The following is a 27,600-nucleotide window of genomic DNA, read 5'->3' on the forward strand; positions in this document are numbered from 1 at the left end:
TAAATTGTTATAACAAAGAAGGATCCTTTAAGTAATTTAAGAAAAAAGAAAAGGAAACAAAATAAAGAAAAAAATAAGTAAAAAATAGTAATACAAGTCGCATAAAGGACAGTATGTATCCACGTATAATTTATCATGTCCTCTTTCTACGAATGAATAATCGAATTATTAAAGGTAATTCTATGTGAAATTTCACCTATTACGATAATGATCATCCAAAGCTTGAAATGTAACCGAGTGAGACTGTAACATATATAAGTTCCTTCCTTCTCCCCTTATATATATTATATATATAACAAGTACATATATGAAAGGCGTCTAGACTCGTAACATAAATTATATAATAGACTTAAATAATAAGAGGTAAATACCGTTACGAGACAGTATATACTTGTGCGTGTGCGTGTGTATATATGCATCACTATTCTTATTGTGAAATACGATTTGTGAAAATAAACGTAAACTCAACGTAACTTGTTCATTAAGTTCGCACGAACTCGGATGTGTTATTGGTAAATGTATCATGTACGTGGGAAAATGGCCAGGAAGATAAAATATAGCCAATGCAAAGGTCAATCGGAACAATGTGCTTGACTCGCCCACTTCGGCTATGTAAGATCCAAACACAAAATGTAATAAGCACGATTACCTCTATCACATGCTATCGAAAGTATTAAACAATCACTTGTGATCGTGATAGCGATCATACTTGGTCAAGATCTTTCCCATGAAAGTTGGGTGTTGTCAAGGATATTATCGACCTACATATACATACGTATAAACACAGTGTATGATGACAGTCAATAATTTAAATATTGCATATGAACGTGGATCCTTTTTATACAAGTAAATACGTATTCGAAAATTAAAATTAAAATGTGAGAAAACTCGATTAAAAACTTTTTATTAAGATGATTACGACAATACGAAAATCATATTATAACGATAAGAAGATTAAAAATTGCATATATTTATCTTATCTTCGTTTATATATAAAAAAGGAAAAGAAAAAAAAAGAAGAGAGAGAGAGAAGAAAAATTGATGTCACGAAAGTTAACAAACAATGATGTCACTGATCGACTTGACTTTTTCTCTAGTTCTATCAATGATCGCAGACGATCAGCTTTAAAGGTAATTAAACAATTATCGTATTACAGTTTTTTCGAGACTTTACTGACAGCTTTCTTTTCTTTTCTTTTTATTTTTATCTTGTAATCTTTTTCTTTGTCACTTCGTGCTAATGCCCGTTCTTTATTACTAAATATAATAAATCAATCAATTCGTGAAATTCTCAAATATCTTGGGAGAAAAAAATAAATTATTTTCTACTGAATTATGTAAATGAAATAAACCGATCAAAAATTACATGAATCGTATCACGAATCGTAGTTTTTCTCATTTTTTTTTCTCCTTTCTTTTTCTTCTTTTTTTTCCCCTACTCGAGCAAAGTAGATTAAGAACGTAATGATCAGACCGGTTAGAAGCTCGTGAGATCACTCGGAGAAAGTGGTATCTCTCTATTTCGTTCTTGTCTCTTGTCAACAGGGTTTCTAAAACTTTAAAAATATGCGCCACGAAATAATAACAATAACGACGAATTCGCCAATGATATTAAGCGCGAATGACGGGCATATGTGAATATATCTAAAAAAAAAAAAAAAGAACTTTCATCGGGGCGTTGTAAGAGCTAGTAAAAGAATGCGAGTAATCTTACTAACTCGTTCTTTTGAAGAAAGGAGCCTCGTTCCATACAAGTTTCTATACTTATTCTACTTTAGAGTCTAACGTAGTTCACAGAAACGACAGGAGTGTAGTACTTCGTTACTTTGATATCAACTCGATCCGGATGCATCGTATAGAGGCGAGAAAACTGGACTTACCGGCTTGAACTGCCATATCAACCCAATTGAAACTTTCCACGATAAAGTATGCGCGAAAATTTCCGTTGTAACCTATTCGAATCGTACATACTCGTGATGTGTGTGTGTGTGTGTATATATATTTAGATACTATTTCTTCGATCTATTCAGAGAAATTTACTTTTATACGATACGAGAATCTTTCATCGATCTTCGTTGGTAATATTTGATGAAAGGAAGGAAGTCTTAGTAGTGAAAATATCAAAGAGCAAAAAAAAGAAAAGAAAAAAAAAAAGAAAAGAAAAGAAAAGAAACGAATGATATCTAAGATGATCGTAAAAATTTATGTGTTTTTGAGAAAGTACGAAGACTAATCTCGACCTCGACTTTCACCTTCTCGCAAGGTCTAGGCCGCTTACAAGTCTGATCCTCCTCGAGGCATGGACACACGAGTTTTATAATGCACATATGTACATATATATAAATATATATATATATGTATATATATATATGTATATATGCCCAATACAAACCGGAATTCCAAGCGATGAATTTTTTTCATCTCGATAGAAATTTAACGCTCGAATAATAATCGTATATCGAGGTTAAAGGCTGAACGAATAAATAGGATAGTTTAGAAATCGTCAACTGAACGTTCATATTTTTGCGAAGGTTCTCGCGATGCCACGATAATGCGTAAGAGCCCGTCGCTAAATTATGAAATTACTACCGAGGGATTTGGTTTATATACACCATGTATATATGTATATATATAGAGAGTGACATCTAATTTATATGATAATGCTGTCATATTTTTACTTTAGATGAAGAGCAGTTGCTATGCAAATATTTTAATCGATTTCTTAATACACGGGAATTGATCGAAAAACACATTTGCTATGGATATTAAAAGCTTCGTTTATTTCCGATCTTATTTTCTCCTTCTCTCTCTCTCTCTCTCTCTCTCTCTCTCTCTTTCTCTCTCTCTCTTTCTGTCTTATCATATAATAATAACGATCTTATCACGCATCTTCGTAAGTACATTATAATAACGAGAAGACAAAGGAGAGATATCGATCGAGCGAGTTAGTAAGAAGATCAAAGGGCATTGTTTAAAGATCTTAAAAAAAATTTCAAAGAAAGCACCGTGTCTTCTTTCGTTACTTTGTCGCTTGATCGAAAGGCTCTCGATGTCTGAAAAACATATTATTATCTCGTTTTTTTTTTAATTAATAATTTATTTAATTACTTTTCTTTACTTGCTTGTTCGCGATCGGATCGATGACGAGACAACTGGTAAAATGCTGTCGATCGAATCACGATCGCGAACGTTACCTTTTAATTCGTATTTTTAATTTGCAACTAAATCTTTGAAATTTCACACGAGCTTTTATATTTTTTCCTTTTCTTTTTTGAATTATTAAATTTGATAAGAATAGACACAGACGTGTGCGGAACGATTCATTCGACTGACTGTAGAGCGAGCTAAAACTCGATAACGATTAAAAATCGAAAATAGTTCTTGCGACCTCGTGATCTCGTAAGACACTTACTCTTTCTTCTTTTCTTCTAACTCTTTTTTAATACTTAAAAAGATGTGAATGAAGAAATTCATTATATCACACAGGAAAAAACTCGAAACATGCAAACTCGAAAGTACACGATTTTTTTTTTTTTCTTTCTTTCTTTTTTCAAATGCAACAAACGTGAGTACGACCGCGTAAGTGTGTACGTATGTTTGTGTATGTGTGCTTTTCTCGAAAAGAAAAAAAGAAGAGAAAAAGAATGTTATACGTTGTAGGTATATACGTATGTATATAAGTTAAAATACGAGGAATAGAGAGAATTTATTATATCTTTCGGAAGAGTAGAAAAAGATTTGACTAATAAATATAGTGAAACGATTGATAAATCTATAAATCTATCCATTTCCGCCGAATGCTTGCTCGCTACTATCTCTTTTAATACTGACTTCAATGCGGCAGGTACTTCTTCGTGTTCTCCCTTACGGATTTCTGAACGAAATGTTCATAATATCGGTGAGATTAATTGACGAAATAAGTAGGAACACGGTGAATTGGATTAAAAAAGTTGCTAGACAAAATTATTGGTAGTCGATTAAAAACGTCTAACGAACGTCGCGGAAACATAATTATTTCGAATTATGCGTGATTATTGAAGTAATTGAATTTGTCAAAAATAGAACATCCTCGTTGAAACGTGTCCAAATGAAATATTCAACGATAACAAAAATTACCAAGAGAAATCAATGTGTTTGATATGGAACTATCTTTTTTTCTCTTTCTCTTTAAATTACCACCGAATAAGCTAAGTAAGAAAGTGTGCTAAGCGTTGATTAATATCTAATTAACATTTCTAGAAATTCCATATGATATATTCCATATACCTACAAGATAATGATCACGTCAAAATGCGTATCAAATTCGTAACACATTTCACCGTTCTTCGATCGACGGAAGATACAAAGTCGCTTATTGTTTTTCTTTTTTCTTTTTTTTTATAATTAATTAATTAATTAATTAATTAATTAATTAAACGTATGTCCGTAATAACGTATAAATATAAATATGTTAATATAAAATACGAATGTAAAATACGAATACAAATATGGATAGAAATAGGAATTGTTTGATGCATACAAAAACACGCTTCTCTAACGTTCCGCTTGACGTCCTTGAAATGCACATGATTAGAAGAACGAAACGATTGGAAGAGGAAAATTTGGTAAATAGATACCGCCTGCATAATGTTGTCGACATAGTATAGGAAACCGAGAGATGGGTCAACAATATTCTGTTTCTTCTGTTTCGTGTTTCCTCTCACTCTTCTTCACGACTCACACGTGCAATTCTTTATATTATAACAAGAAAAATGGAACAATGCGTTATTCGCTTTCTCGTGTTAAATGTAAAAAAAAAAATAAATAAAAAAATTCCGAGATATTCATGTAAAAAAAAAAAAGAAAGAACGAAATTTTTTTTATTTTTAGTGGAAGCTCCGTGCCATATAAAAAATGTAAAAAAGTTAAACGAACCAGTAAATTTTTTACTTTAACATTTTCTTGTTGACTTATTCATGTTGTATATCGGATAATCCAATAATTCGACTGGAAAAAGCGAAGTAACGTATTGTAAAACATTTATGTATGTATTAGTGTGTATGCGTGAGAATAAAGACGCGATATTCGTTAATACATATGTATGAATATATATATATATATATATGCACTTTTAAAGATATTTCATCTGGTTAATAATCTGTAATATAATCGTGATAATGAGATTTCGTAACGAGTATCGTATGCAGAATATTTACCATACTTCATAAGTTTCCATTTTCCTCTTTTCTTCTTCTTTTTTTTCTTTTTTTTTTTTTCTTTGTCGTAGCTTTACTCTTTCGCATCTTTTCTCTTGCCCATTCTGTTTAACATATTTCTATATATCTTTTTATAATTTAATTTATTCTCTTCTTTCTTTCTCTCCTTTTTTTTTTTTTTTTTTTTTTTTGTTATTTAGCTATGTAACTTTTTCTCTCGCTTTCTCTCTCACTCTCACGCATTCTAATCGTTTTCATTACACGTTAACAATTTCAATGGCTAAGCTATAACAACACCAATGGACGAAACGATCGACGTTTGTTCATCTAAGAAAGTGAACCTTCGCATTCGTTTATATCATTTGTTATTTATAACTAATATTTGGTTTTAGTCGAAATTTTATTAAATTTCCTATATATATATATATATTTATATATTTTTATTTTTATCGATATTCTCACGAAATGCGATCTATTTTCCATAGGAGATACTTTCAAAGAGATCCCATCGAAAAAGTTCCTCAAATAGTTCTCGAGACAATTTGATTCGTAGAAGGATCTTCGTCGATAAGAATAGACGATTTACACATTTGTGTAATTTTCTTTACCCGTTGATCTAATATTTAAAGTTTAAGAGAAGAAAGTCGTGAATTTGTAAATCTTCTTATTACGAATAATCCTATCACAAAAATACAGAGAGATAATATCAAAATGTATTGGCGATTCATTATTTCTCTAAATGTTTTTTCTTTTCTTTTTTCTTCTTTTTTCTTTTTTTTTCTTTTTTTTAAATATTTTTCTTTCTTGTAATTTTCTTTTCCTTCTTTTATAGATCATGTTTACTTTTTAACAGATTATTCCCAACGAGATATTTTTCTCAATATGAAATGTGTTATATAATACGTATTGTTGGTCGTTCGTCCAAGTTCTTTTTTTCTTTGTTTTCTTTCTTCTTTTTTCTATAATATCGATCGAATCCCGATAACTTTGGAAAGCGAAAAGGAAACCGTAGGATTTCTATGAAACGTGATGGATCTCTGTGCATCAGAAACACTCAACTCGTAAAAAATCATTCATAACTCTCATATGTATCAATAAAATGTTGAGAAATTATATAGGAGATCTCTGCTAAGAAATCACATCTGTAAATGCTAATTATTTCTTGGAAAAGATTTGTACTCGTTTAGATATCATCGCGTCGATTGATGTATTCCGTTTGTGCTGACATTTGGAATATCTTTTACCGCTATAACGATTTATTTTGCGAATAAAACGAAACAGGAATTACTTTCATCGACGATCTGCTTCGTGAATGAAGAAAAGAGATAATAGTCATACAAAAATTGACCAACGAGAATGATTTAACATCATCACGAGGATCTTGGGTTTATCGGGTATAAATCATTAACACACCAGCAAGCATTGTAGTCGATAATAGCGAGATATCAAGCAAGGAGCTTATCTTTGGACTCATCTCTTACATTTCCGACCAATGAAAGAACGTATTCTATTCGTAATACTAAAGGATAGATATTTTTTTTTTTTTGCGAGCAAGATCGTTTAACACGTCAGCTATATCTCACGAAGATAGTGTGTATATATATATATATATATATATATATACATACACATATATATCCATCTATCTACCTATCTACCTATCTATCTATCTATCTCTCTCTTTTTCTCATTCCCTCCCCCTGCCACCCCCATTTTTGCCCCAGTTATCGATCGAGTAAGTTCACTGGAACGACCTTCAAAAAGAGAGAGACATACTTTGGTCGGTCTCCGCGACGGAAAAACGACGATGCTTCTTCCTTTTCAATCTTCATCCAGTTGATCATCAGTCGTTGATCAGTCGACGTCGACGACTTGATCCGGATTATCGGTAGATTCTTTTCGATGTTTCAATCTTTTACGTAAGAGTACCGACTTTAATATACTGGATGACCTTGGACCCGCGACTTCCGGCCGCGGGCCATTCTGTTACGCCGCTTTGTGTCTTTTCCGTTGCTCCCTTTTCGCGGTGTTACCACCGCTAACACCCGAGCCTCCTCCTCTTTCGCAATCAGCCGTAGGTAATGGCTTCAGTTCCCTGTAACGAAAATAAAAGAATGACAAAAGGGAAGAAAAAAACAGAAAGAAAAGAATCGAAATTTTAGGAAAAGAGACTGGTGTCTTTTCAACGGAGTTTGATGTTAACGAGCCTATTCGCTTACCTATAGTTAAGTATCTCCTCGTCGTCAGGTACTCGAGATATCAAATCTAGTACCTCGTTGTTAGGCACCGAATGTGGCCTGAAGATTTTCCTCGAGAATTTGTTCACGCCCCAGGCAAGTATAAGGTATCTTACTGGTATGTAATAGAGTACAGCTGCACCGATTATCGTCAAGGTCATAGCCAAATAACTGAGGTAAGGAATTGTAAAATTAAAAAGATTCTTTATTCTCTCGCAAAGACTGGCGATGTAACCGATTGAATTCTGTACGGTTTGGGTAACCTCCTGAATCGCCTGTAACCGTTCCTTCAGACTTTTTTTCTCTTCCTATAAAAGTCAGAGCTCATCGTGAATCACATCGTCTCAATCTCATGGTTTAGTCGATTAGATCGAGAGGACAACAATTGTCAGTAATGCTCACTTTGTCTTTATCATCCTCGTCATCGTCATCGTCACCTGGTGTTACCGGTCCATCATCGGACATCATGTCCGATGTATCTTGAAAGTGCGGGCTCGTTTGATGTGTCAAAGACGCACCAGTAACTGCGGCGACCTGTCCGCAAATCCATTGATTGAATCCACTCCCATCCTCCTTGTTAAGCTGGCCGATAGCAAAGAAACACGACATGCGGCATTGCAATCAAGTGATAGGTTACTTCTATCAAGCGTGTCATAAAGAAAAATAAAAAGAGAACGAAGGAGAGAGAGAGAGAGAGAGAGAAAGAGAGAGAGAGAGAGAAATAAAGAGAAAGAGAAAGAGAGAGAGAGAGAGAGACAGACAGATCAAGATACTATATATGTTAACGTGTAGAAAGGTAACGACGTAAACTACTACTATTTTTACTAGTAGTAAGATTACCGGTGGATCGACAGGTGTCAGAGTGGATGACAGTGGGCTGCTAAGGTATTCCGCTCGAATAGATTCCAGCTTATTTTTCATCCATGCTTAAGTAATCTTCATTAGCGTTATTGTACAAAAATAGAGAGGTATAACGAAATGGGCGAATACTAATGTATGTACATACAGATTATTCTAGCACGGTAGATACGTAAAGTTTAAAGATGAATTTTTCTTTGCTTTATTCACAATGCAATCGATCAAATGCAGGATTCCGATCTACTTTTGGTGAACCTTTTAAAAACTAATCGGAGTGCTCTAACTTTTTAGTGACGAAAATCTATACAATCCAGTTTCTACTATTAATTTTCGGAAACTCGTAGAGAGCTTATAGGTTGGTTTATGGGGTATTCGATAAGATACGTATAGTTGCGATATCGGCACAGCGAGTGTTTTAAGCGATAGAGCGAGTTTAAGGGTTTGTTGTATTTACAGAAAGCATCATCGTTGTAAGAAGCATTGCCTTACCAGGTAATATTTCAGAAGAATCAGTAACGCCAATGCTGGTATCATGTAAGGTTCGAAATAGTAACATCCAAGAACGAAGAGGGTCAGCGCAATGATACTTCTTGGTTTACTTTCCCACTCCCAGCAACTCCTGACCGTTGAAAGAAAGAAAAAATCGAATGTAAAATAGACAAAGGATGCTCTATAAAGTTAATTATAATTCTTAAAGATATTGTTATTTGTTTCTATCTGATATTTATGATTTCAAGAAAAGCCACTCACTGTATATACTTTCCCATTTCGATGAAGAAGAGAATGATAGCTTTGAGCCTAAGTACGTTTCTCAAAAAAACCTGTCTCTTAAACTTGATCTCAGGTTCCATATACTTCTTTTCCTTAGGATTTAGAGTTCTGATGCAAGCTCTGAATACGTTCCAAATTACAGTCATTTCCAGAAGAATCTGTGGCGAATTGCCCTTGGCACGACCTCTCAGCTTCTTATCCTTCAGAGCGTACCACCTTTTCTCTCCATTACGAATCCTTAACAAAGGAATAGCGACCTTACCGAGAAACTCAACTTTGTGATCCCTGTCTTCGTCGTAAACGGTTACTTCTAGCACCGAATTTATGTCCTTTACGTTGCTTCGCATGAAAAAGAAAAAAATTATAATTCGAATTATGTCGATATCTACGTTAGATCGAGAAAATTAAAAAACTTACAAAGTGAAAATCTTTTGCCAGTTAGGAGCCAATGTTTTATATTCAGTTTGTGTTTGTAATCTAGCATTCACCAATTCCAGGACGCAAAAAGGGTCACTCTTTCCACCGAGATCAGCTGCTGCGAGACCTTGAGCTCGATATATCTGAAAAGCAATGAACACCGAACGCCAGCTTGAAAGATCAATATCGATGGTACTTGATCAAGACGGATGAGAAAGCTTTAAAGAACCAATGGAAATATAAACCAGATCTACTTTCCCCATTTAGAACGAGGAACAAGTTCTTTAAAAGCTTACAAAGGAGAACCTATTTATTTATTAGTTATAAGGACCGACCTCACAAACGTAGTTACTCGTAATATTGTATATTTAATGACCGTTTGACGTAAACGTCCTTGTTTTTTAATTCGAACATTGAATCGAGCTAAGAAAGTTAAATACAATTACATCTTGACGTACTAACTATGCTAACAAAGATAACTATTATCCGCAATTACCTTCACTGTCAGATGACCAACGTCGCGGGGTCTCTGCAACGTGTTTAATAAGGAATATCTTTGTATCAAATTAGTTCTCTCTCTAGGCGTTTCTTCGTGTGCAGCTAAATCGCTTATGGTTTCGCTCGCTGTAGTTCCACTAATTGTTAACAGAAGAAAAATACTTCCGGAACCATCCTCGAGATCTCGCCATAATCGATGAGTAGTTTCTCGTTCCAACGTTGCTAAGTCTATTACGGTTTTACCCATGAGATCGTCCTGATGACTTCTATCACGATCCCAAACTGTTACTTCCAATTCCTGTCCTAGATAAGGGTCTTCATAAAGATGAAGATCGAATTGTTCGAGCCACACAGGATTTAATGTCTTGTTCACCACTTTTGATTTGTATTTCTCCGTACCAAGGCTACAAATTTAATTATCAAACAATTTAATTTTTTCTTTTTTAGAAAAGAGTTTTCAAAATCGTCATTGAGTTTACTTATTTTATATATTTGTCATTAGATATCATTTATATTCAGTAATAAAACAATATTGATAAAGTACTGATTTAGACGATCGGTACATATTTGACAATTCTTTATTTTTATATATATATATATATATATATATATATATATATACTTATTCATATATTTACCGAAATTTAACGTAGGGGTCGGACAAACCCTCTATATCCATCGGCAACAAGCTTTTAGCTTCGACCAGAACGATTGTTACCACCGAACTCCATATTTGCGACTTTAGTTTTCTATTCACGTCCGCCAATCGATTGGTTTTCTGAAAGTACTGAAATTCGAAAATCTCAAATTATTTATGTTCTAAAATCACGTAAACATTATATATATATATATATATATATATATATATATATATATCCAAACATTATGATAGTTATCGTCGGCTATAACAGTATAAAAAATTCTTAAAAAAAAAAAAAAAAAAAAAAAGGAATGTCGATACCCTGTGTATGTCTTCCATTTTTTCTTTAAAATTATCCACCAATCTATCAAACAATGGATTATTCGGCTTGATTTCTTTCAACCTTAAAATCCCTTCCGAATCTGTAAGCCTATTCCCAATAGCGGATACATCCTCGGCACTGTGCGATCGAAAAGGTTTTTCCAGATTTTGCAAATGTGAAATTACGGTTTGTTCATCGACAGAAGATCGTTGTAATTTCGGCGAAGCCATTCGTATTTTCCTTTTTGGTCTTTCCTTCAATACGCTTTCGATTTTTGGCTCCTCGTTGTCCCCCTCGGCCACAGTAAATTTAAATTCGTAAGCTGTGTCCTTGAGACTGGTCTCTTGAGTCTTTTTAAAATGAGATTTATCGTTCGTGTCGGATTTGCATCGATCGATGATCCAATTCTCGATAGGTATCAACCACGGATGCTTTTCGATGTTATCCTCCCATATTTTTTCGACTCGATCCTCGAGCTTTTTTTCAACGGAGACTAATTTCTTATCTATCGAACTTTTCAATGCGCCTATTGTTCTCTTTTCTTTTTGTCTCTCGATTTTTTTTTCCTTTTCCATACTCACTTTCCTAATCGAGGACGATGCTACCACCAATGGATCTACTACGATCGAAGTTTCCTCGTGCTTAACCTTAGAATCATCCTTCGAAGTTCCCATCGAAGGAATTTTCTCTTCAGAATCTTTTTTCAGATCAATGTAAAAATTACTTTCAGAATCATTGTCCAAAAGCAGACGATTCACCTTCGTTTCCGAATCGATATTTCTCGAGTTTTTAACATACTCTTTTTCGTTCGACACTTCCTTCGACGAATATTTATCGGTGTCCTTTTTCTTCGGATCATCCATGTTTTATTATCTTTCTTTCTTTCTTTCTTTCCTTTTTTTTTTTTTTTTTTTTTTTTTAACGAACGAAAATAATCTTTTGATCGAATAGAAATAGATCTTTTCGAAAATGTAGAGAAATTGTTGAATCTGCCTTTTTTGTTTCTATCCAATTTGATCGCAAAAAAGAAGTTATCTGTTTAGAAGAGATATCAAAATAATCCTCAGTTACGTATATCTCTATCTGATTCCTCAACTTATTTACTTTGCCAATCGATCCAACTCACATTTCTATCGTGTTAAACACGTTTTCACTCTTTAATTTATTATCTTCGTGATCAACGTAAAGTTACTATTTCCTAGAACACAATTTCCATCGTATTTCACGAGAAAATAATAACTAGCCCGAAATAAAACCAGAAATCACAAATTTTCTACGTTCTTGAAATTCAAATATTTTCTTTCCTTGGAAGAAAATTCTACTCGGTTTTAATTAAAGATTCAAATGAATATATATATACATACACACACACATATATGAATGGAAATTTTTCATCTCAAACGATAGATACAACAGAACATTAAACCGATGATTCATACACGTATGTCAATTCACTGATCGTTTCATACCTATGTCTTTCGAACTTTTTCGTAACTCGTATACAATACTTGTAAGAAATATATCCTTGAATCGACAATAACACAGTAACATAAGGACAACCAGAATTATATTCGCAAAAAAAAAAAAAAAAAACACACTGTTATTAAAATATGTGACTCGCGAAGAAGGTCAAAAGATAAAGACGTAACTGAGTCGTTCAAGATCACTTAATAAACTCGTATCATCCGTTTTTTTTTTTTTCTGGTTGAAAACAAAAGTAAGCTCGTAAATTTAGAATCCTTTCGAAATTGTTATATCACACTTGTTACAGCACGTTTTATTATCTGTCATCGTGAAAATATGAACACATGTTGATAAAACATGTCCTAACGTAGTCATTTCGTTGCGAAAGATCGACATTTCCGACACAACACCCGCATCAGCAACTACTCTTTGAGAAAATAAGTAACACGAGCGAGAAAACTTTATCGCGTAACGTTTGCGTTTCTACTGACACGTTCAACGCGTTTAACTTAATCGTCCCAGGCACAACCACGAGCCGACTGCCTCTTTTTCCTCTTTTCCCTCTCCACACGACGCACCAGGAAACTTACGTAGGATGGTAAACAAGTTTGATAACTGAGCCTGCCATCGTCCGTGTTGAGTAACCTCCTTGACTACTCGTGAAATAGCGCTCAATTTAAATGGCTACTATCTATTGAATCGGTATTTTTCAACATTTGATTAATATTTTAAATAAATAATCAATATTTCTAATAAAAAATCAGTACGTAATATCATCAGTGACGCAACTTTGACACAAACGTGACACTTGATTATTTATACTGATCAAAATAATCATATATACTGACCATTTGTTTTATAAAATACTTATCATTAGTTAATAAAAATACTGACCAAATAAATATATATTTATACTTGATCCTTGTTACTCTCAATCGAATGCTTTTTCTTGTTCTTTTCCCTTTTTTTTCTTTTATATATATATATATATATATATATATATATATATATATATATGTATTTTATCTTAAGTATAGTTTTCATCAAGTAAGTTTTATACACGATTAGTAAACTTATCTTATATGTACATACGATAAGTTACTATACTTTTATTGTACATCTTCTTTTTTTCTATCTTCTTTTTATTGTATTTTAAGAATTGTTTTTACTCTACAATAAGACCTTACTCGCAATACTAAAGAAATCTTACGTACAATAACAAATACTCAAGACATCTATCAAAAAAGAAAAATTTTTTAAGTCCGCACGTCATCAATATTCGAAAGGAACACATTGAAAACTCTACGATGCAATCACCAGCGATAGATAATAAATTTCTTGAGTACATAAACGGATAACAGGATAGAATGACCGTGACGTGTATGGAAACAAGTATATACGTACCAACGATCTATAAGTTTGACAAATTGTTCCATCAATGTGACGACACTCACATAATACGTAACATAAAATAATTTTTTGAAATGGAACAATTAATTTTACGATAATATCACACGAAACTTTTTTGTTCTTTTTTCATCGATGATGACAATAAAACAAAAAAAGCTTAAATTGGTGACTTGCAAATTTCAAAATTCAAATCGATTTTATAAAAATATCACGAAAAAAGAAATAATATAAACTTTCTCCAAACTCGTTATTTTTTATTAATTAAGGAATTAAAAAATTTCAGAATTATCTATCATGATTTTTTTTACAGATTTTTGCACTCGAAAATCAACTATTTCCAAATGCAATTTAATCCTTTAGCAAATCGAATTTAACCGTTCAATAGCAATGGTGGTTTGTCTTTTGATTATTGATAATATAGCGTAAATAAGGCCTAGTGATAAGACTCCACAATAGATAAGTTATTTTTGTTATACGTCAAATATCTTTGTGCATAATCTTAATGTTTTCCAAACATAAACTGATAACGATATTATTAGAGAATGTGTTGCAGTGCTATAAATACAATGACATTTAAAAAAATAATTGAATTTGTTTTTGACGCTTTGGAGTATCGTTGCATCCAATCACAACACGGTAAATCTTTGGGGAATAATAAAAACTGCAATTGATCGTAGAGATAAATGTTTGAAAAAAAAAAAAAATTTGTAGAACGTAATACCTGCTCCTTTTCCTGTTGATTTCTTGGCCATAGCGTAGCAGTGAGACAGATTTCACCCAAGTGTTGCTTCGGCCTAGCTGGATCTTTTAATTCCAAGGTGACATCTTGGGCGTATCCAAGATCGAATTGCGTCAAATCCAACTGAGCAGCTCCCATGAAGTCATCCTGGAGACCCCAGTCGTAATCGAAGACCTGTCGAAACGTCGAAGGTCGTTTGCTAGTCGAAAAAAAAAACAGCAAGAGAGGCAGATAAAACGATCGATACTCTGATTTTTTAACTGCTCTGTTGAAAGAGATATTTGACATTGACTAGGATGAAAGACGAACGAACTAAGAATTGAACTAACTGACGTATACAAGGGGAGGAATTTATGATATTATACCTACCTTGATGGTAAGCGGTTGGAAAGGATCTTCTATTGGTAGAGTCACGCTCTCGTCCCAAACTGGATTTAAATCACGGTGAACCGTTCGTGATTTGTGTAATAACCTTCCAGCAGACTTAATCTTCACGTAAGGATCGCTAGCACCTACAGTACCGTATATTACATATATGTAATTTCTGTATATCAAATTTCTTCCATTAAGACGAATATAATCCTTCGTAATAATTTCTTTACCACATCTATCCATGGCCATCAGATTGGCACCTCTCCTGATATGAAGACGAAGCTGAAAGAAAGCGTGCTGTCTCAACGCTAACTCTCTCCTCCGTATAATCTCGTCCTGGACGAAGGCCCCATCTTGATTCGACATGGAACCGCGTGCTTCCTCGCTCGTATGAACGTCCTTGAAACTCTGACGATTCAATGATCCTTTCGAAGACGCATCGCTGCATTTTCCAGGACTGTCCTCTTGCAGGGTTAATATTTTTTCTCTTCCTACTCGCGTCAGCGGTGATTCTGAAGATTTTTTATCAATAGATAATACATTTTTAATGTTGCCTACCAAGACTGCTGAGAACGAATATGAACAAATCGCTTTTTTTTTTCCTGCTTTCTTTGCTTTTATCGTTTTAATATTTAACAATCTATGTGAGCGAAAATAAGAATAGAGTTATTCAGGACAGCAATCAGGTAGATCTCTGATTATTATTCCGTCAGATTTATTTCGATATAATCTATGGATGAAAGAATAATCAAACAAAGCAAGCCTCTTTTAATATTTTTTACCATGACCCGGAGTATAAATTTCCATATTTAGTGGAAGAGAAGATAAAAGGGTACTCCCTCTAAGTACTACGCAAAGAGAGTATAGAAGGTGTGCTAAAAAGGCGAGCAAAGTCATTGCATATTACATTAGAAAGTGTCAAGGAGCGTTGCAAAAATTTATAGAGTTTTTGTTGAAACTTTCATCAACCAAAATCATTTTTTGTCATTCACTTAAGCCTATTGAGTTGCAATTATAAATAAAAGTTATCGTTCATACTCAATTCTATTATTTATTATTATATGTTTTATATATATTTATATATATATATATATTATTTTTATTTCGAATATTTAAAAGTTGGGAAATATTCAGGAATATTCAAGATTGCAAGAAAACAGCATAAAAAAAATTGTAGCAGATTTTGCAATGTTTTTTTTTTTCTTTTTTTTTTTTTTTTTTACAAATTTTTGCCGACTAATGATTATGACAGGAATATTTCGAGATGTTATTTCATTACTTCCGCAATTATTCATCATTGTATGATTATAATGAAAATTCAACTGCGACCCCAGATAATAATAACAATAATAAATAAAATGTACAATATTCGTGTGGCAATCAACGTATTAAAAAAAAAAAAAAAAGAGAGAGAGAGAGAAAAAAGTTTTTCAAACAATAAAAAATAATAAAACGTACCGGGATGTTTGAGACAATGCCTGGCAGGACTCTGTGTGGCCGATGAACTCCTGCTATGTTCGGAGGAATAATCAGCCGTATAATCAGACTCGATGCCAGGAGTCTTAAAGGTTGTTGCCTCTTGGGTCGATGGTACTCCGCCACCATCCTTCGATTTTTTTCGTTCTTTGCTACGGCTACGAGCCCAGCGGCTCTTCAGAGTCGCAAAGAATGTGTGCGTGCGTTGTGCCACCGACGTCGCGTGTCGATGATGCCGGTGGTGATGTATCACCCCGGACTCACCACCGACCTCGCCGCGCCGCGACGGCGAGAGTTTCTCGATTTCGTTGTCCCGGAGCTCCGTGGCGCTTTTCGAAAGCTGTCTGCTCCCGTTCAAATTCAGTCTGGATCTTTCCTCTGTCGTGTTATCTGAACATGCGATCCACAACCATATTTTTCTCTTATTTTTCCCTCTTTTTTTGTTCTTTTTTTTACTTTCATTCATTTTTAGGCACGACCGAAGACAGTTCATATTGATATTAAAATCTAAACGTATATGTGTATGTGTATGTAAGTATGTATGTAGCAGTGTATCTCTATGTCGAATTCACCATCTAAATGGACTGAATAGATCGATTAGAAATTTATACAAAAAGTGAGATTACTTGCAACGAAGATCCATTAGCAATTCCGGTTCGATCTGACACCCTGTTTTAAAATGGTAGTATTTTTATAAATTAAAAAATTCTTTTAAAAAAATCGCACATACAATGGAAATAAAATCAAATTCTACAGGGATATGTGAAATAATGTCGTGCATAACAATGAATTTCGTTGAAATTTTTTTTAAAAACACAATCAAAAACGGCGGATGGAAGAATATTTTAATTGGTATATTTAAAGAATAATTTCTATCTAGCTTCTAACTTTTTTAATAAAATTTTATACGTAATATATTTCAACGCATGCATATTCATACACTTTTGTGTGGACGTATATGTTTGCACGTGCGCGAAAGCAAGCATATATCAGTTCTACAATGTAAACGATTGAACAGGTTGATTTGAAATTTCTATTAAAAATCAAATTACATGCCACAATGATCCGCGAATATTTTCAATTTGATTCTAGTTCTCATTTCAAAATGGCGGTATTTTCATAACTTAAAAAATTCGTAACAAATTGCACATGCAACACGAAAGAATTAAAACTCGATAGGAATATTTGAAATATTATATTATCATATCAACTATTAATATGAACTATTAATATCAACTATTAATATGAATATCGGTCGTGCCTATTGCTAGATTCAATATTTTTTTCTTCTAATTTTTGTAAAAATAAACTAAACAATTCTAATGAAATTTTCTTGATGTATCGAAAAACGAGGCTACAAAATTACTCGATCTATATAAAACCTTTCCAAACTATAATTATTTTCCTTCTTTATTCTCAACTAATTCTGATTTAATTTATTTTTATTCTAATATATTAAGTGTAAAAAGATTGTTATGTATTTTATCAATTAATTATAGTGTCACTTTAGAAATGATTCCAGAATGAAAGAAATTAATTCTCATGTTATCAACGCCGCCATTTTGAATTTTCAACATAACAAAAGCACAATACGATAAATTAAAAAAAAATATTATGCTACCAAAGACAATGTCAATTTCATTTTCTCGTGATCGTTTTCTCGTTAATTCAAATGTAATATATTGGATTATTTGTTCTTTCTTTCTTTCTCTTTATTTATATAACACGAAATAATAACAACGTGAAATTACGAAGGACTCCGTCATGCCTATTCATTAAAAATTCTACCTTTTATCAGACTAAATCAACTTTAAAATATTATACAAATCGCCATCCTCTCGTAGATACTAGTGCGGGAGGAAAAAGACTCATTAATCGCGCACGCCATCAACTGGTGTCACGAAAAACGTAATACCGGAAATGAAGAACTTTTTAAAAGAATTCCCCAGTAGAATTCTTCGTCGCTTTAACACGCACGATGATTCGCGATAAAATAAAAGAAAGCACGTTTAGTGGAATTAAAACGTATTGTTAATATAATGAATATAAGAAAAATGTTTCCTTTCTTTTTTTTTATTTCTTCTTTTGTTTTGTTTTCTATATTACAGGCATGATCCAATCGTTGTTCATTGCCACACACGCATCGAATGATTCGACTTGGTTCCGACCTCTTATAGCTAAATAAATAAACGTGTTTGATTCTAGCAGCGAAAAGCCAGCAGCGAAAATCGAGAACAAGGAGTCTAACGACTTGCCTTAAACTATTTTCGAACAGCTCTGTCCTCGTAAAAGAATTTCTGTGAAATAAGAAGTTAACCCTCTATAACCCAATTTCTTTTTTTTTTTTTTTTCTTTTTCTAAAAAGGGATTACTTGACGTGAAACTAACAAATATTCACGTTCGAATATGAACTAACGATGAATTTATAAATTTTGAATATTTTATTTAAAAAGAAAAAAAAGAAAAAAGAAAAGTCGTTTATCATTTTAAAGTCACAATGGAGTATAGTATTTGTATATATGCAATATGGGACGCATATATAACAGCATTATCTACTACGTTATTTGTAATTTCTTCATGAAGTAATTTTCTAAAATAGAAAATGGAGAAACAAAGTGCATTCAGGAGCATAATGAAAAGTACTTTTCCAGGGAATGATAAAGAAAAAGATATTTTTTGTAAAATAAAATTTTACAAGAAATTTTTGTTAATGTAATGCTTCCTTCGTTCGATGAGAATTTATCAAAATTTAATGACATTATCAATAATATTTATTTGAGATATTATCAATGTTACGTAACAAATGTTAACGCTCTAATATACACGCTCTAATTTAAAAAATAGAAACTGCAAATTGTCATAAATAAACTCCATGATTATGAAGGATTTAAATAAAAATAAAAAAGCTCTTTTTAGTATAAAAATATAATACGAATGGAAATATATATATATATATATATATATACGAATATATAAATGTCTTCAAAGTCATTTAGTATTTATAGACTTTTCAATCTTTATAGAGACTAAAAAGATATCTCGTGACCCGCTCCAAATAAAATTGAAAATTGATAAAGGAAAATAAAAACAAATGATACGCGAAGTAGCCTATTTCAAAAAAAAAAGAAGAAAGAAAATAAGAAAGGAAAAGACAGAAACGGAGATTTGCAGACATTTTTTATATCGAAAGATCGAAAGACTTTTCTCTATAACGTGTCGTGCAAGGAGGAACACAAAGAAGATGATAACTACTACTACTTTACTCTTCGAAGCTTAATCTTAGAGCTCTACCTCTGACCTTCCTTCTAAGAAGAGCATATAAGATAGGGTGCCTCTAATACCACATTGCCGTTCAATACTATAGACATGCTGATCCAACGAGAATAAGAACACGGATATATGTATATATGTATGTATGTATCTATGTATCTATTTATGTATGTGTACGATTCTCAACAGTATCGAGTCAAAAATAAAAGTTCATCGCGAAGCGTAAATTCGTAAGCACGTCGTCAAAAACTCACTCGATTGTACATGGATCTCGTGTTCCATTTTAGGAATTACCCTGCTTTGAAGTTGTCGAAGAATATCGACTGGAATTCTGTTCGCCCGAATCTCTTAACAAGCACGTTGGTAGATAAGAGATGATTTTACATTTTTAAAATGAAACATTAAGAGTAATGTAGAATGAATTAAAAATATTTAAACATTACTTTGAGGTCACTGCATGAAATAAGTAATAGAATGTGTTATATATATATATATAAATCAAGATACATATGATACTATAAATGTGTGTTTGAGGATCGATTAAAATATTAATATTAATTTAGACATATAGGAATACGTATATGAAGGATTTTTAAAAAGTGACAAAAGATTAGAGTTGTGCGTTTAAGAGTGATAAAGTGTTGTATAAAATTGTATACTGTTACATTCAAATCGTTTTATAGTCGAAGGAAACTATATTTATTAAATATATTATTTTTAAATATATATGTTATACTATATATTAACTATATAATACGTTTATATTTTATTATTATCGTAGAAATATTTATAATTTTATATAATATTAACTATTAAAAAAAAAAAATATATATATATATTACGTTGTATAAAGTTGTAAAACGTTACATTGAGTTTTGTCGGAACTGTGTTTATTTAATCTATTTTATTAATATGTTTTTATTATATTTTTATATTATATTAATTATATATAATATTTATATTTTATAATATTATAATAATATTAAACATATACTGTTATAATAAATTATTTTTTAATATTATTTAAATATGACATCTACCGATTTCTCATCTTCTATAATAACAAAAGAGAGATCTATTCGATGCAGCCCACATTGCAATTGCACGATAATACTTGGCTTGTCGCCAAGATATATTCTTCCGTCTCGCGCATAAAGTCTATTCGCCGAGAATTAGTGTTATACGTGGGAATGATCAGCGTCCGATTGCCGACGATTTGATTTATCAAACTATCGTTATATCATCGACTCCAATATATTCTTGATCATATAGATATATTATACGTAAATCAATTTAAAATGTTGTTTGCTTAAAAGTTTCCATTGTTATCGAACTAACTTACAAACAGGTTCACGAGCTAATTATAGCTTAGATATCTTCTAAATCGCTTATTTTCTTAAAAAATTCCGAATTTTATAAATTTTACGATAATTAAAGTCGATCACATTCACTTATTATCAACAACGAAACAGATTTAAGATTAAAATCTTCCATTAATGAAACACTTCATTCGAGAACAATTAATACTCGGTTCGAATGTATTGCACGAAAATAGAACAACAAAAAACAAATAAAAATAAAGAAATGAGCGTTTGATCGTAGGATCGAACGACTACTTACTCACCGGCTGGTATTGGTTCACTGTCCTCCGATCCAGCAAGCAATTCCACGCTCTTGCTCATTTTATCATCCGAGAACGCGCATTAATCTTCGATATATCCGGCAAGTCGCCGATTTTCAGCCTCTTCTTGAAGTGTAATTTTCGAGCAGCGGATTCCGATAACATGATGTGTCACCGTAGTATCAATCGGCCTAAGGATCATCGATCGAAGGCGAGAGCTCACGTTAGGAGGAATTTAGCGGTGATCCAAGATGTCGACGCGCCCCCGAGAGCATCATCGATTCTGCAGAATTTAACGCTTCGTCGATAAGCCGCCACTCCCAACCCTTCGTACCTCCTTCTCCTCCTTCGCCTAACGTTCTTTTTCTTCATTTTAGTTAAAGCTGCACGCGAAGGAATATAAACAGAGGGCTACTATCTTTGGAACGCTTCGATCGCGTACCGATCACTCGTACTCGAAGACACGTACCAAACAAAACCATTCGAATGTGTATGCATTTATTCTCAAACTTTTCGATATTTTTCAACAACTCTAAGAGGATTATTCTGATTAAAAAAAAAAAAACTCGATTCCGTTTAACTACAAAACAACAGTTTTTTATTAAATACTATCGTATTAATTGTTTTTAATATTTCTTTCAATCAAATTAATAAACGAACTGTGAATACTCGATATTCGTTATTTTATGTAGAAATTATTTTTTCGTATATATTCGATAAAAACAAAATGAATTAAATATTGGTTATATATATATAGTAGCTTTCCTATTAAATTGTTTCATTTGACTAGTACTTGATAGAAGAGTCGAAGGATTTGTAATTGCTTCTATATAAATACGTAAACTTCCTCTTAAACGTTAAGAGAATTTAATATTTTATACTCTTTTACTTTTTCTTTTTTTTTCTTTTTTTTTTTTTTTTTTTTTCATTTAGCTTGCTTACTTTTTATGTTACAACGTTTCGACGCATATGTATATTGATAAATAGCATATTCCATTAACAAAAATATCTTAGTCATCCATATATTTTTTATTAGGTGTGTCTTCGAATTCCCACGATCGGTCGCCAACGGCGCGACAAATTGGAGAAGCCAAAGTAAAAATTAATTAACGTAGAACTCGTCGCGTGAATCCGCTGGTGCGTGTTGAATTAATCGAAAACGATGCTTTTCCTTTTCATCCCTCTTCTCCATCTCGCTTATACCTCGATTGGATAATTAAAATCTACCCACATAATAGATATCATTCTTTGCTAGATTAACAATTCTCATGCTCTCTCAGACATTACTCTTCCAGATTAAATAAATAATTAAATAAAAAGAAGATCGAAAGTAAGAAAAACCATTTACAAAAAATGTTCTACTACGTATATCTCATATAATGTAATTAATCATTAAAGAATTCTATTTTTTAATATTAAATATTTTATAACAATTAATCTTTAATTTTCCCAGGAATTATTTAAAACGAGAAAGGAGATTAAATATTTCGGAATTTGCTAATAATTGTCAAAAGAAGAATATTCAATGAATCACATTCACCTTCTACATCTACATATCTATATTGCGAAAATAAATTATAAAGTTTATATTCTTTAATTATTCGAACTACGAGGCTTTTCATTTCGTAAATCCTCGTATCGTTAACGGTCCCAGCTGATGTATTCAGGGCTCTAATTTTCGTTCAGATTCCGATGGCCGACTTTCTAACGACTTTCTACGCGAACTATACTATCGACAAAATGTATTAACGAGAGTGAAATAAAGAGGAAGATAGAGAAAGAAAGAATTAAAAAAAAAAAAGTAAGGAAGATGGAATGTTTTACGAATGCTCGCGATTTATTACATAGATGAGTGTAAAATGTATCACGTTATCGTTTTATAACTAAGTCGAAACGTTCAATTCTCGGATTTCAAATTGTCAATTGAATTAATTGACTGATCGATTAACTCTGACCATCTTTAATCTGTATTATCGTAATTAACAAATAAGAAATATTATTAACAGAATTATTTTGTTTCTTATCGTCCCCGACGTAAACAGACAATAACTTGACATGTAAAAATGATTTAAATTATATAGCATGTTCGACATGTTGACCTTTTGTATTAATTCAATATTGTAATCTTCAAACCGCTGAATTAATACACGTCGGTATCATTTCTGAGGTTATTGCAACACATGTTGCAGTAATCCGTTGTATCACGTTTTGCGGTATGGTTGGATATTTCTGATAAAACGATGCTTTTAGTGCTCCTTCAAAGGAAAAAATCTAACAATGTTAATTCTGAAGATTGAACTATAGATAAGATAGATAATTGTTAGCACCATACGAGGCAATTAAAAGATTACAGTTCTAGCATATTAAAAGTATAATATCTTAACACGTATGTATTTATTAATTTGAAGAATACGAATCTAAGGATAATTAGATGTTTCATCGAATTAAATTAACAAAAAAAAACAAACAGTCTTTTTACCGTTCGTTTGTTCCGTATCTCTTTAAAAAAAAATGTCTACATACATACAGTCGATTTATGTACGAAAATCAAATCTACAAAAAAAAAATTTCTATTCCACTATATCGACATAATTCTTTTTTAAAAAGAATCATTCTATTTTTTATACATCCTACATTTACGTACTTGCAGGATATCTATAGTTAATAGTAATCAATTCAAAGTTTTCTAGCATAAACTTTGATCGAAATCATTGAAATTAAATCGAACTTCGATAGATTTCATGAATGTCTTACGTCACGAACGAATAATCACGTCTTTTCATACAGCAAGTTACGGAAATATCAGTTTTGTTCACCCTCTGCTCTTGATTAAGTCGATTATATATCTTTTCAATAAAGCTCGTTACCGTGCTCGTTACCGTTTCTAAAAGGTTTTACTTAAAAGATTAAAATCTCACGAAGAGCACCACCAATGTCTTTTCAGTGATTATTTATGTTTCTATTTCATTCATACGACTTCCATTATATTCGTATCGTCTTACTGTACCATCTACACGTTTTTCAATTCATATTTAATGCGCAATTTGTACTAACAAGTGGAATTAAGTAAAGAGACGAATCTCTTTAACCTTTGTGTTAAATCTATTATCGACGTGATAAAGATTTTTATACGAAGTTACGTCAAGTTCTATAGATATATAACAAATTTTCAAAAAAAAATTTACACTGAAAAAAAAAAACAAAATTGTCGTTTTCATTAAATTCTAATTAATGCGAAATTAACGCAGATATAAGAATCTCGCAATAATATAAAAATATAGTAGCTTTACTATTCCTTAATAATTTAATCATATATATGCTTATATACGTAAGCAATATTTTTTTTTTTTATTTAATACGAATTTACGACCTACTTTATTCTGAAGAGTAACAAGAAAATATGCTGTGGGGAATTCGTTTTAATGCGAGACACTGTCCATTGAGATTTCAACTGATATATAGTTATTTGGCTAATTAGTTTTATATAATAAATAATAATGCAATAATGAGAAAATAATATATTAACTGCGAACACAAAATTGCGTATAAAAAAGTATTATTTTCATTAGAAACATTTTTATTTATTATTGGATTATTATTTATTTTTCAAAGTGGAAAAAAATCGTCTTTTAAATTAGCAATTGAACAACGAATTGTTTTTAAGTTCTCCTATAAATTTCATAAAATGTAACACACGCCCTTGTCCCAGACACCCATTCAATCGAGATTCAATGGAGCTTAACTTCTTTTTAGGCCGCAATATTTTGTTTCAGAATCAAATTCCCAATTTGTACCATAAAGCTAACACATTTGATAGCAACGATATTAATCAAATCTAATTCATTAATAATTGATTCTGACTATTCAGATTTGTTTCACGCACTAAAGAGTCAATGTTCTTACTAATTAACGAATTATACATCTACTTGAAAAAATTTTATTGGGGTCATATTAAAACGCACAATTCGATACGCGATTCCGGAAATAATTATAGAGAATGTAAGATAAACTTAAGTATTCCTAACACTCTGCTACGGGAATTAAAACAACCATCAAAAATAGCATTCGAACAAATTGCCACATCGTAAATACTAACATCCCAATATTAGCTTGTTTAAATGCAATTTATATTTAATCCTATGAATGTTCAATAGAATAATTGAAATTATCATGCTATTCGTAATGTTCAATTAATTAATTACCAACCTATCGAGTAATTTGTTTGGCCACAATGGACACGCGAAGAAAGCTTTGCCATTGTTCCGTTCGCGGATTAAATACATCAATCGTTTTTATCGATCACGTAAAAAAAAAAAAAAAATAAAATAAAATACAATAAAATGTTTTATACAAGTCTCTCTATTGACCTTAAAAGCTGCTATTTTATGCTCTTACAAACGTACATATATACATACATAATTATAATCGATCGTAATAATTTATTATTCTCGAGATAGTAATCGTTTCTTCTACGAACGAGTTCGTATATCTCTCTCAAAACAAAACAAAAAATATGTAAAAATAGTATATAAAAATATGTAAAAATTCTACGATAATGTATTAAAAAAAAAAATCTCGATAAATAAAATCGAACGAATAAATTATTATTATTATATAAACCACTATATATATATATATATATATATATGTGTGTGTGTGTGTGTGTGTGTGTGGAAATAATCATCTGTTGCTATAATCTTTGTAAAGAGAACGAAATAAGGTAACAATCGGACTAAATGCAGCAACAAACGTATGACCTAGTTGCTATCAATACTAGTATAACGTGACGACCGCATCCGTTCTATAATCTACCCTCTGCGAGTTCGACTTCCGGAAGTAAAAGTTTTCATTTTAATTACTGACACACGTAACTATGACTCATATACGAACGTACATGTAAATACAAGTACGTACTCCGTTCTTGTAGTTTTTTTTTTATTTTTACACTATTTACCTAGTTTTTAATTAAGTACGATCAAATATCAATGTGGATTCTGTATTTACTCATCCAATCGAAATTACTAAGGTTTGTTTATATTACGAATCGGAAAATCTAATCTACGTCGGACAAATGGTATAACCTAAACCACCCTACTGATCAAAGTAAATGTTTCACCTAATCATATCATAAATCTTTCAGTGAACCTACATTTTTCATCTTAAGTATATACGCATTTCGAAAGAACAGAATAATTATTTCGGATGATATATATATATATATATTATTCTAAATAAATTTTATAAATAGTGTGATGGAGGAAGAAACGTTTTGTTTCTTTTGTATCGTGTACATTCATAATCGCTTACTGTTGATCTTTAGCCTGAAACGAATAGAAAAAATTAAAAATAAACAACATATTTATTGATAAACGATATTTGTCTAACTATTCGTTCGACTTTGAAAATATGATTAATATTTTCCATTTGTAAAATTCATAGCCATAGTAAACGCTCCGATATACCTAAATAAAGAACGTGACTCTCGATGCAATAAGAATTTAATGCTTGTTGAATGGGGGAAGTCTAGACGCAGCGTGAGTTGCTTTTTCATGGCATTTTTCCAAATATTCTAAACAGCCATTATCCGGAACCCACGCTGAGCTATGAAAAAGTCTTTCGTCCTTTTTCGTAAGTTACGAGCTAACGAAAAATCGAGGTTAGTTCGAACAAGAGATCGTTCTCTTTATTGAATGTTGGAGATGAAAAAGAAAAGCTAAGGTTTTATCTAAAGAATCTAGTATAGTATAGTACCCGCCCCCTATCTTCTCAAATAGAAAAGATGATAAATATCGTTGAACTCGAGGGAAACGAAATTCGTTTTCTTCATAGATCTATGTACCCTCGTAGTTTGCGCTACTCCTTGATATTTCCCGCGATGCACTTTTCTTCGCACTCTCCTGGCTTGTGCACTTTTTCCTTTTCAGGGCAATCGATGTTCAAGGATCGACCGAATCGCGTGACAACGTCATCGAATTTTCGCACGTTTTTTTGCGGCGCGAAATGCGTATCTCTTTTCTGTGATGTAAACGGCGTAAACACGAAAAAAGAAAAGAGGAAAAGAGAAAAATAGAGAGAGAGAAAGAGAGAGAGAGAGAGAGGGAGAGAGAGAGAGAGAGAGAAATAAAAAGCTCGATGAGATTTAAGGAAAGTTTAAAGAAGGACCGAGTTGTGGAAAAAAGACGAGGAAAGAAAGAATTATGTGTATTAAAGAGAAAGATAGGAGAGTGAAGAGAGGAAGGTGGTGCGAAGTGAAAAAAAGGGAGAAAAAACGCGATATACGCGCTCGGAAGAACCTCGGACGCGATACGAA

General features: G+C 32.1%; 1 protein-coding gene across 9 annotated transcripts; it reads right to left on the reverse strand.

The window, feature by feature from the left end:
* Positions 1 to 3,075: 3,075 nt before the first annotated feature.
* Positions 3,076 to 27,600, reverse strand: LOC122630228 (multiple C2 and transmembrane domain-containing protein). 9 transcript variants are annotated; one of them, XM_043814507.1, is made up of 14 exons: positions 27,130 to 27,596; positions 21,294 to 21,573; positions 16,382 to 16,906; positions 15,154 to 15,435; positions 14,921 to 15,063; positions 14,534 to 14,725; positions 10,615 to 10,763; positions 9,975 to 10,380; positions 9,479 to 9,621; positions 9,041 to 9,400; positions 8,780 to 8,909; positions 7,835 to 8,014; positions 7,415 to 7,740; positions 3,076 to 7,290 (listed from the first exon to the last, which is right to left on the reverse strand). In XM_043814507.1, exons 2-14 carry the CDS (start codon positions 21,349 to 21,351, stop codon positions 7,182 to 7,184), a joined length of 3,003 nt encoding a protein of 1,000 aa, XP_043670442.1. In that variant the 5' UTR covers positions 21,352 to 21,573; positions 27,130 to 27,596; the 3' UTR covers positions 3,076 to 7,181. The 9 variants fall into 9 exon arrangements, with proteins under 9 accessions (XP_043670442.1, XP_043670440.1, XP_043670443.1 ...); XM_043814505.1 differs by having other exon boundaries at positions 21,294 to 21,673; XM_043814508.1 differs by having other exon boundaries at positions 27,042 to 27,596.

Source organism: Vespula pensylvanica, chromosome 6, assembly GCF_014466175.1.
Source record: "Vespula pensylvanica isolate Volc-1 chromosome 6, ASM1446617v1, whole genome shotgun sequence".
Classification (NCBI taxonomy): Eukaryota; Metazoa; Arthropoda; class Insecta; order Hymenoptera; family Vespidae; genus Vespula; species Vespula pensylvanica.